The sequence below is a fragment of the Tenebrio molitor genome, chromosome 1 (genome assembly GCF_963966145.1).
Source record: "Tenebrio molitor chromosome 1, icTenMoli1.1, whole genome shotgun sequence".
Taxonomy (NCBI): domain Eukaryota; kingdom Metazoa; phylum Arthropoda; class Insecta; order Coleoptera; family Tenebrionidae; genus Tenebrio; species Tenebrio molitor.
In genome coordinates this window covers 23,328,672-23,341,324 of record NC_091046.1, presented here as the reverse complement: position 1 = coordinate 23,341,324, position 12,653 = coordinate 23,328,672, and the positions used below count along the sequence as shown (strand labels likewise).

The window sequence follows — 12,653 nt, the reverse complement described above, 5'->3', positions numbered from 1 at the left end:
GGACACTGTTCTATTTTTCGATAATATCTCCACGCAAACACAGCTCGTATTTTACCGATAAGTTGTCTCAGAAAACAGGTGTAACATAGTTGCTTGTTGTGGAATAGCCCAAATAGAAAAATCCTATTGGTTTTATCATGCAAGTATACATAGCAGATGATAAGCTCTATCGACAGGAAACTAATTCAAAAGCTTTGATGTTGTGTTTATTTGACCATAATTCATTGCTTTGCTATTCCCGGAACTAATAATACATTGTTATCGCAGGACAACACAGGGTTTGCATAAAAGAAGATACAACAAATGAGAAATATTTAATAGCCACAATCTAACATGACTTATAAACCAGTTTACAGAATCTACATTTAAGTAAAAATATTACAATTAATATGGCGCACTCGATGCAAAATATGAAATATGACGGGTGATAATGCTAGCGGCAATGACGACGACGACGACGACGACGAAGACGGCAACGACGACGATGACCTTGATGAGTTTTCACACTTGTGTATGAGTATTACTGTGAGCTTGTTCTTGTTCGTTACTTCCTGCTATTTGATTGGCAGGCGTGTAGTACTGAAATTATAATTATATTTAATGATCGTTACAGTTATTTTTATTATTCTGTAGGTACAAAATAAATAGTACATATTGATGTTAAAGTTAGCGAAATAACTGTTGTCGTTGGGTTTTCAAAATATAGTTTCAAAAAACAATGTTAACAAAGGGCCGTATGATTTCCCTTTCATTAAACGTCGTTAAATTGTTTTGTCTCTTTCTAACATACTGCTTGGCATATACTCTCACTTTGTCTAATCAATTATTTAGCTAATGAAAGGCTTAATGAATGAGAAATCATACGGTCAATGTCATTTTAAAGTTAATTTTGAAAATTATACCAATTTTGACATAATTCAATTCATCTAAACTTTATACAGCCTGTTCCACAACTGACTCTCCATAGAAAACAGGCATGTGCCGAAAGCAAAAGAAACTCCAAGATGACTAAAATAAATTTTCCTAAAGCTCACATAACCTAAAGTCCATTCAAAAATCAAAACACCACCAACGTCGCATTTTTCTCGATACCGAATTACCATCGGCAACGCTGTTTAGTGTAAAATTTGGTGAGAATTGTAATTTTGAGGTTAAGTGTTTATTAAATGTCTTGTTTTTCTGGGCATGTTTAAGTAAAAATAATAAGAATCAATAAATAAATGAAACGTGCTGCTAATAAAACAATATGAACGGAATTCAAAGCAACTGAATTTTATTTTGAATCAAATAAATGTCATAATTGATAGTTACCAACATAGTATGAAAAAATATCTACCTAGGGTTTTTTAAATTTTACCAACCTAAAGCAACAGCTGGTGGTTTTTTGATTTTTGAATGGACTTTAGTTATAAAGTTTTAAATTTCACCAATCTCAGATTTTATAGCATTTATTTGAAGAAAACATAAAATAAAATGTTGTTTTTTCTTAACCCTCCACCACCCGGCGGCACGGCAATTTTGCCGGAGTACATACACTATTACGGATATTACTATCAACTAATAGTGCAGTGCTAATCAACATAATTACCGGCGTCTCGCCTCCACATTTTGACTTTGTTGTGTTTTATTATGTTCTGTGTCATTGTTAAGGAACTTCCTCATGATATGACATGAGTATAATAATATACCTTTTTGAATTTAAACTACCAATGTGTTACCTAAATCCAGAATTTTTAAATTTTTAAAAAGAGATTGCGGTACTATTCCCGTTGCTGAAATTATAAGTGGTAAAATTGAAATTTTTCTAAACACCAAAGATTTCTCATAGCAACGGAGAGCTCTAAATATTTATTAATTTTTGTGTTATATGTTATATGTCTGTGTTATATTATGTGAATTTGGAACAGCTATATCTAAAAGATATGCTTGCTTTTGTTATTTATTTAAACTAATAATGTCTGGTCTGTTATGCTTAATATGAATGTCAGTTAAAACTGTTCGATCAAAATATAATTTGTAATTATCATTTTCCAAACAACTTTCTGGTGTATAACTAAATATAATGTGGTTGTGTATTCTTTAATAAATTGAATTTAACAGCTAAATTCATGTGTATAATTTTAGCGAATATATCGTGACGTTTCTTATATTCGCTTTGAGCCGAAACGGTGCAAGAAGAAATGATGTGTTCAATTGTTTCCCCTTCAGTTCCGCAAATCCTACATTTATCAATGATCGATTGTAAACCGCATATGTGTTTTTTATAATTTCTTGTATTTATAACACGATCTTGTATTGCAAATATAAAACCCTCAGTCTCAGGATGAATATTTGATTTTTTAAGCCATGCATGAGAAGCTTGAATATTAATTTCTGGTTGTTCTAGTTCTTTAAAATATCTCCCATGTAAAGACTTTTGTTTTATATTTGCTATAGTGTCAGGTATATTTGGCTTAACAATATCTGAAATTATATTATCACTTAAACACAGTTTTACACATTTGTTACCATGGTTACAGAAAATTGGAGCGAATATTCTCACTCGTGGAAATTGTATCGGTAATACCACTAGTGATCCCAGCGATAATTTTTAACAAATGAATGCAGCCTTGAGAATTCCTTCCAAATGGACTCACGTGTATTTTTTGTGTTGTTGGAAACATTTTCTTTGATTTCTGTGTTAATTTCTTCTTCCGATTTGCTGCGAAATTGCCAAAGTTGGTTCACTGAATAGTCCTCCGAATACAACTCGCAGTCCAAATTATGTAGACTATTTTAAAAAACTGGTTGCACTCATTCAGTTGTGCTTGCGAATAATACTGGGTGCCCCAAAATTCGCGGAACAACTTAGAAGTACGTTCTTAAGTAGTAATTAAAAAATCAGGTAAAAATATTTAAAAAAATCAATCTTCTTTTTTGTAGAAGATATGGACCTATTCGTTACACTAAATATGGCAACATTTAATAACATCCCAATAGTCTGCAAATATTTCTTTTTTGTTGTATCCATGGAAATGAGAAGGAAAAATCAAAGCCATATTGCCATACGCTATTTGAGGTAAATCGAACATTAAATTACTACTTGGAAATGTTGGAAATAATAAAGAAAATAATTGCAAACCTGATCACAATTGTTCATAATTATTATGCCACTGGCTAGTTAAAGATAAATAGTCAAAATTAAATTTAATATTTAAAATACATAAATGAGATCAAAGGTGTACCCTTTGAACCCCCATATTTTCAAATCTAAAGGTATAGAATTTTTTTAATAATTTTCTAACATGAATTGACAAAGCCTCATTGATTTGTTCCGCGAATTTTGGGGCACCCAGTATAACTGGGTATTCCATTAGTGGTTGCAGTCAATATTTTAGCCTTTTTCTTCCAAAAACGGAAAAAACTGACGCCATATCGACTCGCGTGACTTCCATGTATTTTCCGGTACGTTTCTTTGCAGATTTACGAACTGGCTTGTGAAATAGTTATATACATGGTTATTCTAAATGATTGTAGTCGAAGTAGGCCATGTCCACGTTATTACATTTTTGCCGCTTTCAAGTGAACTGTCAATTTTTGTCGCTGTCACTGTCATTTTTTAGGTGAAAAATGCGGTGATGAGAATTTTATTTATTTTATTTAATTAACGATTGAATTCAAAAATGTTGCGTTGTTTTGCAACCAATTCTAAAAATATTGAGTTGTTTTGCACCCAATTTAACTCCTGTGTGTGAACGGTGTGTATCATGAATAATAAATTCAAAAAATAAATAAACAGATCCCCGACACCGATTGGGCGCATTCAGTAGCAGAGCGATTTGATTTGACGGCTAGCGCAAAAAAATTTGTAGGTTAAGGCGGCGAGCGAAAATACAAAGATTTGTATATTCGAATATACAGGGTTATTCTAAATGATTGTAGTCGAAGTAGGCCATGCCCATGTTATTACATTTTTGCCGCTTTCATGTGAACTGTCACTTTTGTCGCTGTCACTGTCATTTTTTAGGTGAAAAGTGCGGTGATGAGATTTTTATTTATTTTTGTTAAATTAACGATTGAATCCAGAAATATTAAGTTGTTTTGCACCCAATTTAACTCCCGTGTGTACTCACTTATTCACATAATTTTGATGTTTTTTTTTATGTGGAGCGGCAACCATAAATTTTACATTGAGTTTTCACGTCTACTTCGACTACAATCATTTAGAATAACCCTGTACAAAGGTTCGTATCATCGTGTCAAAAATAAATTACTCCCTAGGACTTAGGGATATGTTGCTATGAATTTGGTTAGGTTGGAGGCTATGTGGTTTCTGATGACAAACAAAAAATATCGTAACCGAAAGGCAGCGAATTCCCTGTAACAGTTGCATATGGCTCTATTTCTCGCTAAGTGATGATGTTTTTTCGTTTCCCAATCAATTTTGATTTCTGGCCGCATATTTAGTTAGACTTAATCTTTCAATTGATAGTAACCAACCTTAGATATTCAAAATTACTTTTGAAAATTCTAGTTACACACAACATGGAAAACGTTATTTCCCTAAAAGTTCGAATTCTAGGGAGTAATTTATTTTTGACACGATTATACAGAGCGCCCAGAAATGTGGTAGCAACTTTTACACAAAATGTCACAAGATGGCACTTTCGAAAAACCAAATCATGACCAACTTCATTAAACTATGTTATGGCCATCCCAAATGTCGAAAAAAAGTAAACCAAATGACAAGTCGATGATGGAGATGAAGTGGCGATATCTAGTGAAATTTAGAATAACCACACATTTAAAAAGTTAAATATCAGGTTATGTTATATGCTATTTCATTGTCAAAAACTGTCAGTTTATACGTTTTCGTCGTGGAACTTGATCATTTCGGAGTAAAACGATGCAAGAATTACAGAATTCGAGGTTCTAAGACGCTAACTAATTTTTCATGTTCCTGCCATAGTGTCATAAAAGTATAAACTGACAGTTCTTGACAATGAAATGGCATATAACATAACCTGATATTTAACTTTTTAAATGTGTGGTTATTCTAAATTTCACTAGATATCGCCAATTCATCTCCATCACATGACCAACTTCATTAAACTATGTTAACGAATTTCTTTTCTAGTACCACAAATTTCCCGAAGAACCTCAAACGATTTAGCTCTAACTCCACTGTCGCTGGGAAATTGAAATAAAGGTTTTTCAGAATTGCCACAAATAATGCATTTAATGAGCATTTTCAGAGTTTTTTGATTGACAAAATTTCAAATTTGACGGCAATTTTACCTTGATGTCTAACAAACAGATGGCACCACTTCATCACTATCCATGACATACTTCATACGAAGCCCATTTTAATGGAATTGGAATGGCCATAACATAGTTTAATGAAGTTGGTCATGACCAAATTTGTTCAATCTTGCAACATTCAATTTTTAAATTTTTCAAAAGAATATGTTAAGGAGGTTTTCCGAACAATTTTTACCCCCGATTTGTGCACTGAAATTTGTCGAGATGTTGCTCGAAGTGTTCAGTTATGCATTGAGCATAATGGTGGTCAATTTGAACATTTTCAATTAAATTTAAATTTGAATGCTTTACGTTTGACAATTCTTGACATTTATTTATTTCAATTTAGATAGCGGCGTTGCCATGCATAAAAAAGGTCTCTGTAAAAAAGTGTCATCTTGCGGGAGCAATCGAAAAACTAAGTTTATAAGGTAATGAATGATACAGTCTGTTGAATACCTACAATTCGTAGTCAAAGATAGTAGAATATTTTTATGGTGGTATCACTCATGGTCATTACACTTGCGAACACCATTCGTGCTGCACACTCACCACAAAAATATTCGACAATCTTTGACTACTCGTTGTATTATAATAACTGATAATTTTATTTTTCTTATAAACTGACTATAAATTTTTGATTGTTAATTTAATTAGTTGGTTAATTGTTATTGTATTGTCTTTAAACTACGTTATTTCACTTTCATCTGAATAAATTATTAACTTTTTAGGCAAAAATGAATAGGGAATTTTTCCTTTTTTGAATTTTTTGTAACTACAGTTTAAAATTTGTAATGAAATGTGTTAGAAAAAAATGTATATACACATTAAATGTAATGTTTCAAGTACATGTAACATTTCAAATTTATCTAGTGTTTAAGAATACGTCTCAGGACTGGGACAATTATTTTGCTTTCCAAGAAAAATTGTGGAATTCCCTATTCATTTTTGCCTAGTTTATTTATAATTTAATGTGGTTTTTCGTAGTTGGCTGTGAAAATTTCCACTTTACAATACCTAATATACCATCGCAAAGGTACATTGATAACCTGTCTGAAAACGAGGCTTTAAGATAATGTAATTTAAAGTAAAAAAATGTAACAAATAATAATTAAATTCAAATTACTCCATCAATGAATTAAAATTTTATTGAAAGGAATTATAAAAAAAAATCTAAGTATGTATCTAAGCAAATACATAATTGTTTTCAAAGAAAATATGTTCACTGCTATGTTCCAGACACTTAGTTACTTTTTTCGCTTATTTTCAAAACATTTTGCCACATTAAAAATTTAGTAAATGATCAATATTCCGACAGTAGCGTATAATTTCCTTCTGATGTCTTTAAACATTTACACACTAGGTCTTTAAAATATCCTAATACAGAAAGATGTTTGTGGGTTGTGTTCTAAAGGCTTTCCTTTAATTCGTAACAGCTTACTGAGTTTCTGGTAGCCTTCCAGTTGATTTTAGTTTATTTACATTTACAAACTGAACAAATCTCTTAATTAGGTAAATACATCTGTAATATGCGCTACCAAAGACCTTTCCAGGTTTAGTACATTGGGGCATTTTGCAGGGTACCTATTCCTTCTAACAGGCCAACACTGAATAAGTCTACTTTACATTGTTGAATACTTCAATCATACCACATTATAATGAGAATTCAACACACGTGTCAGCCAATTACTAGCGAGCTTTTTTGATTATTCTGTACAAAATAAATAGGCGATTATTCTGCACCTAACGTTCCATGGCGACCAAATCAACAAACTCGTCTTTGACAATTTAAATTTGTCGTAAGTAATTACACGAGAGGTCTTTTTTGTTCAGATAAAATTGATTTTTTTACAATAATTTGGTTGCTTGGTAAATTGACGACACAAACCACCGACGGTAAAAAAAACGAGTCCGAAGAACGAGATTTTTTATCTGGTGGTTTGTGGAGTGATTTTACCAAAAAGAAATCAAATCAGAGTTTAAAAAATGAAATTTTATCCTGGACGAAAAACCTCGAGCGTAATTCGATTAGATAATTTAATGAATAATAAAAAATAATAGGTAGGTAATTATGAAAAATGGAATTGGCCATTTTGCACTTCAATTTATTACATCCTGTGTCAATGTTTAAGATTGTTGATTCATTATCATAACAACAAACAATAATCAGGTTCGGAAAAGTTTGCCATGGAAGTTTAAACACATTTTATCCAGATGCAAATTTAGGGCTAACTTTATCCGATGTCAAAGTGACGAATGCATTGCGGCTTATGGGATTTTTTATACATGAATTAAATTATCATTATAAAAGTTGCACTAAAAATGCAAACAAATAGATGGTACTGCTAATACGTAATGTTATAAATATACTTAAATGTTAATGTTAATAAATACTGTTTTGTAATGTCTGTGTTTCTGGTTTGTTAAATTCTCAGTAAAATACAACTCTTGACATGGACATGTGCACATGTGCCGAATATATTTCTTATGAATTTTAACTCGGTGCTATGATATTTGGAAAATACAACTCGTGTTACGTTTCGTTTCACACTCAATATACAGGGTGGAAACTTTAATTGGAATAAAATTCATAACTTGGAAATTGGCAATTTTTGTAAAAAATCCCGAAACAGGTCGATTTTTATTTTTCCTTGCCCACATTTTGACGCATATGGTTTTTACATATCTGCTCCCGGAAGTTCGCAACCACCCCAAACTTTTTTTTCAAACGTAAGGCCTGTAACCGGTACGCATTTGTGCTCTGCAATTTTTATTAAATAATAATAATAATAAATAAATGAGATAATTATTATTTAAAATAAACAACAAAAGCAAGCATATCTTTTAGATATAGCTGTTCCAAATTCACATAATATAACACAGACATATAACACAAAAGTTAATAAATATTTAAAGCTCTCCGTTGCTATGAGAAATCTTTGGTGTTTAGAAAAAAATTCGATTTTACCACTTTTAATTTCAGCCACGGGAATAGTACCGCAATCTCTTTTTAAAAATTTAAAAATTCTGGATTTAGGTAATACATCGGTAGTTGAAATTCAAAAAGGTATATTATTATACTCATGTCATATCATGAGGAAGTTCCTCAACATTGACACAGAAGATATTAAAACACAACAAAGTCAAAATGTGGAGGCGAGACGCCGGTAATTATGTTGATTAGCACTGCACTATTACTTGAGAGTAATAGTGTATGTACTCCGGCAAAATTGCCGTGCCCTTCGATTGATTGTGATTTAAAAAAATATACATAATGTAAGAATACTATTTTTTGTTCGACACTGTCAGAATTTGAGAATTTTCTCCTGTGTGAACGGATTTCGATAAATGTCACAACTTGTCAAAACGAAGCTTCAAGCTAATTTTAAAGATTTGGAGCCTTTGAGGGGCTCGTCGAACAAACAAACGTTGTATTCAACTCGTTCGTGTGTAAATTGGGCTTTTTTTGGCATTCGTGGGCTTTTAAAACGCTCGCTTCACTCGCATTTTAAACTGGCTCACTCATGCCAAAAAAGCCCAATTTACACACGAACTCGTTAAATAAAAGTGTAAAGTTTTTGTACAATAGAAAAAAAGTTGTTTTTGTAGAAAAAGACTATGTTTAAAGGATGACATGCCCAGGGCACATAAAACACCTTTGGATATTTTTCAAGTACATATTTTATTTTATACACCCTTTCTTCCTTCCTTCATATCAGCCCCGTTGTCAAAGCTTTGTCCTCTAAGCCACTTTAGTTCAAAACCTAACTTTTCCAAATGTAACGTAACGCATGCAATTGTTTTTTTGTGATAATTGCCGCCTCAACTTTTAGGAGCGGCTGCTCGGTATATAACAAACAAAAATAATAACTTCGCGTTGTCAAATCAAAAATCCCCAACGATGCACCTGCACCAGAAACCGAAATCATTTATGCAGAGGTGTGTGATAAATCATAATTCGCATACATCAATATCGAATAACATAGACCAACATATCTAGAAAAGTGTTTCCTAAAGATTTCTAATTATTGAATGGTTCAAATTGTATTTTGATTTCATTGCTTATGCCGCCCCCTTACGGTGCCGCCTGATGCGGCCGCCTCTCTGCTTCATAGCACGGCACGGCCCTGCATACATCAAGAGAATACGTTCCCGGCGGCACCCGTTCGCGACAACAAATCTTCTTTTACAGTCCTAGGATTTATGGTGATAGTACTGATAGTTGTCTATTGTTGGGATATTTAATTCCCTCATAATAGGGCTGGTAGTAAAACTAAATTAGAAATGGGAAGGAGAAGTAATTGACCAAAATGAAACCAAACAAAACACTTATATGCCATCCGGTAACGTTCCTTCAATTTCTTCGGCAGGAGGAAGCAGAGGAAAGAACATGCAGCGTTTGAAGCCTCAGCGACTTCCATTTCTCTTTCACTTTTGTTCAAATTCATTTTACAAACTTTTAACACGACGCTTGTAATATTAACACTTTGTGTGATGAAAGCCTTAGCAACCGACAACAGACATACTAATATTTTATTCAAATACTTAATAGCTATTTTTAATTAACAAGGAATGTAAAGACTTGATAACATTCGAGGTAGGCATGAGCAAGTCAAGGCGTAACCGCGGCTTGTTACCTACCAAGAAATGTTATGGTCGATACATTCCGTGTTACCTTATTAACAGTGTTTTTCCCGTTGCCAGCCCGAAATTTACCTAGATTTATTAAGAAATCGTTTTGGTTTGTCACATGTTATCACTTATAATATCCCGATGCATAGATTCTATCCGAAATTTTTTTTGAGTGCATTGCTGACAAAGTTATTACTTTGCAAAATAACATTTTCAGGATATGAATCTAATGCTAATGCATTTATCTAAAGTTTTTTAAAAATACATACCAAGACTAGAATTTTAACTCCAAAAATATTGAACTTTTATTTATAAAAATATGGTAATTTGAATAAAAATTTGGCAATTTTCCTGAGATACATAACCGGGAAAGTGGTATACAGTGTGGAAATTACTTATGGAATAAATTCAATAATTTCAAAACTAATGACGTTTGTCAAAAACGCTGAAACAGGTCAATTTTTATTTCTCGTAATACTTATTTTAAGTTACTTCACTTGCTCATGACGTCATCCATTTTTGAGCTATGACGTCATCACCAATTTTTTTAAATGACAATCCCCACTTTTTTCTTCTCTTTCTGATACACCTGCGTACTACCTAAACTATGAATTAAAAAATTTGGTAACTTACATAACAATTTTTTTGAGAAAATGACAAATTTTACTTCAAAACATTAATTTAATTTTCAATGTATCTATTTTTTTTTTCTATGTGGTTATTTAAAATCGAGGATTTACTTCAATAGACCAATCAATTTAGAAGATTTACGACACAGAATTCGTGCTGAAATGGAACAAATTAGCCCTAACATTATTGAGCGCGGTGTACAATGTTTAAACTCCTGTGTGAGTGTTAAATAGTTGGCGGGGGGCAATTTTAACATTTGCGTTACATTTTATTGTTAACCTTAGATGTTTGTTTGTTTTTGTTTAAGGTCAATTATTTTTTTACATTAAAAATTTTACCTACGAGGTTGTGGGACAACGTAGAAGACTAAAAGCAGTTAAAAAAATTTACCTCAAAAATTAAATGTCAATTTACTTTTTGACATAGAATTTTTTAAATATTTTTCCGAGTTCTACATGAAGCCAGTAGCTCGCGATTAAAGTTTGGCAAGACATTTACCTAAATCCCTGTATAAACTTTCCCGGTTACATACCTAACTTCACATCTGTCAAAGATAACCTCAAAATGTACAATAAATTAATGTTTTTTAAGACTTTAACTAAACGAATACGAAAAATAAAAATGTTACCGGTCCTTCTAGGTCCCCAAGTAACTGTACGGTACGGTAATAACGGTGAAAAGAGGTAGGTATAGGTATATACCATTTTAAAATTAAAAAAAAAAAAATAACAGTAGGTATGTACCTACATTCCTATCTATCTCTAAGTGAAAGTAACAAAACCGAATGAATTTTGGGCGTTCATATTATTGGACCATTTTAATTTATTATAATATTACAGTGTTTTTCTTTTGGTTTTCCTGTTTTGTCAAATGTATTTCACTATTTCTCAAAACTATTTCATATTTACGTCACTGACCTTTAATAGAGATAGGAAATAGTTTTGAGAAATAGTGAAATACAGTTGGTTGCAAAAAAAAACGGGAAATGAAAATTTTCATAATGTAAATTTGGTTTTGTCCATTGGTCAATTATTTGTTTACTTGACAATACCTATCAAATAATTTCTAAAAGTGTCATTGAATTTTGATCATAATTTTAACCTCTCTCTCGCAAGGTTTCACACTATAAAAATGTGCCAATTTTATTCTGACAGTTTCCGTTTTTTTTTTTGCAACCAACTAGGTACAATTGACAAAAGAGGAAAACCAAAAGAAAAACAGTGTAACCCACCTCCACCCGGCGGCACGGCAATTTTGCAGTGCTTATCAACATAATTACCGGCGTCTCGCCTCCGCATTTTGACTTTGTTGTGTATTATGTTCTGTGTCAATGTTAAGGAATTTCCTCACGATATGACATGAGTATAATAATATACCTTTTTGGATTTCAACCACTAATGTTTTCTCTAAGTCCAAAATTTTTAAATTTTTAAAAAGAGATTGCGGTACTATTCCTGTTGCTGAAATTATAAATGGTAAAATCGAAATTTTTTCTAAACACCAAAGATTTCTCATAGCAACGGAGAGTTCTAAATATTTATTAATTTTTGTATTATATGTCTGTGTTATATTGTGTGAATTTGGAACAGCTATATCTAAAAGATATGCTTGCTTTTGTTGTTTATTTAAAATTATAATGTCTGGTCTGTTATGTTGAATACGAATGTCAGTTAAAACTGTACGATCAAAATATAATTTGTAATTGTCATTTTCCAAACAACTCTCTGGTTTATAAATATAATTTATTCCATCCTAAACGATAAAATGGTATTTTATCTACTGTTTTCTTCATGGTAAAATGAAGTTTTATCGTCTAGAAAAATAAAATAATTAATGTTTAACATCCATTGTTGTTTTTCTGTTTTTGACGTTTTTTTGATTGTTGAATTTTTTTGACGTTTATAATTGTCATAATCAAAATAATTCAGTAATTCAATCGAAATAATGGAGGATGGAATAAAATTTTGTATTGTACACGACGATAAAATTCACCATTATCTTCTCGAGCGTATTAGCCTCTCGGCTTACGCCTCGAGGCTTAAACCGCTCTCGAAGATAAAATAAAATTTTATCGTCTTGTATAATAAATAACTAGTAGTTGTGTATCCCTT

At 31.9% G+C, this 12,653-nt stretch overlaps 1 protein-coding gene and 1 long non-coding RNA gene across 2 annotated transcripts in view; both read right to left on the bottom strand.

Annotated features, from left to right (window-relative positions):
* Nucleotides 1-12,653, bottom strand: part of LOC138123422 (uncharacterized) — a 273,107-nt gene that overhangs the window by 166,679 nt on the left and 93,775 nt on the right. The gene's annotated exons all lie outside the window — the stretch shown is intronic.
* LOC138123046 (glutamate receptor 1-like) overlaps nt 298-12,653 on the bottom strand; it is a 100,700-nt gene continuing 88,344 nt past the window's right edge. Inside the window, exon 13 of the mRNA XM_069037565.1 lies at nt 298-579. Within this exon, the coding sequence (XP_068893666.1) occupies nt 502-579 (78 nt within the window). The 3' untranslated portion in view covers nt 298-501. The remainder of the gene's footprint in view (nt 580-12,653) is intronic.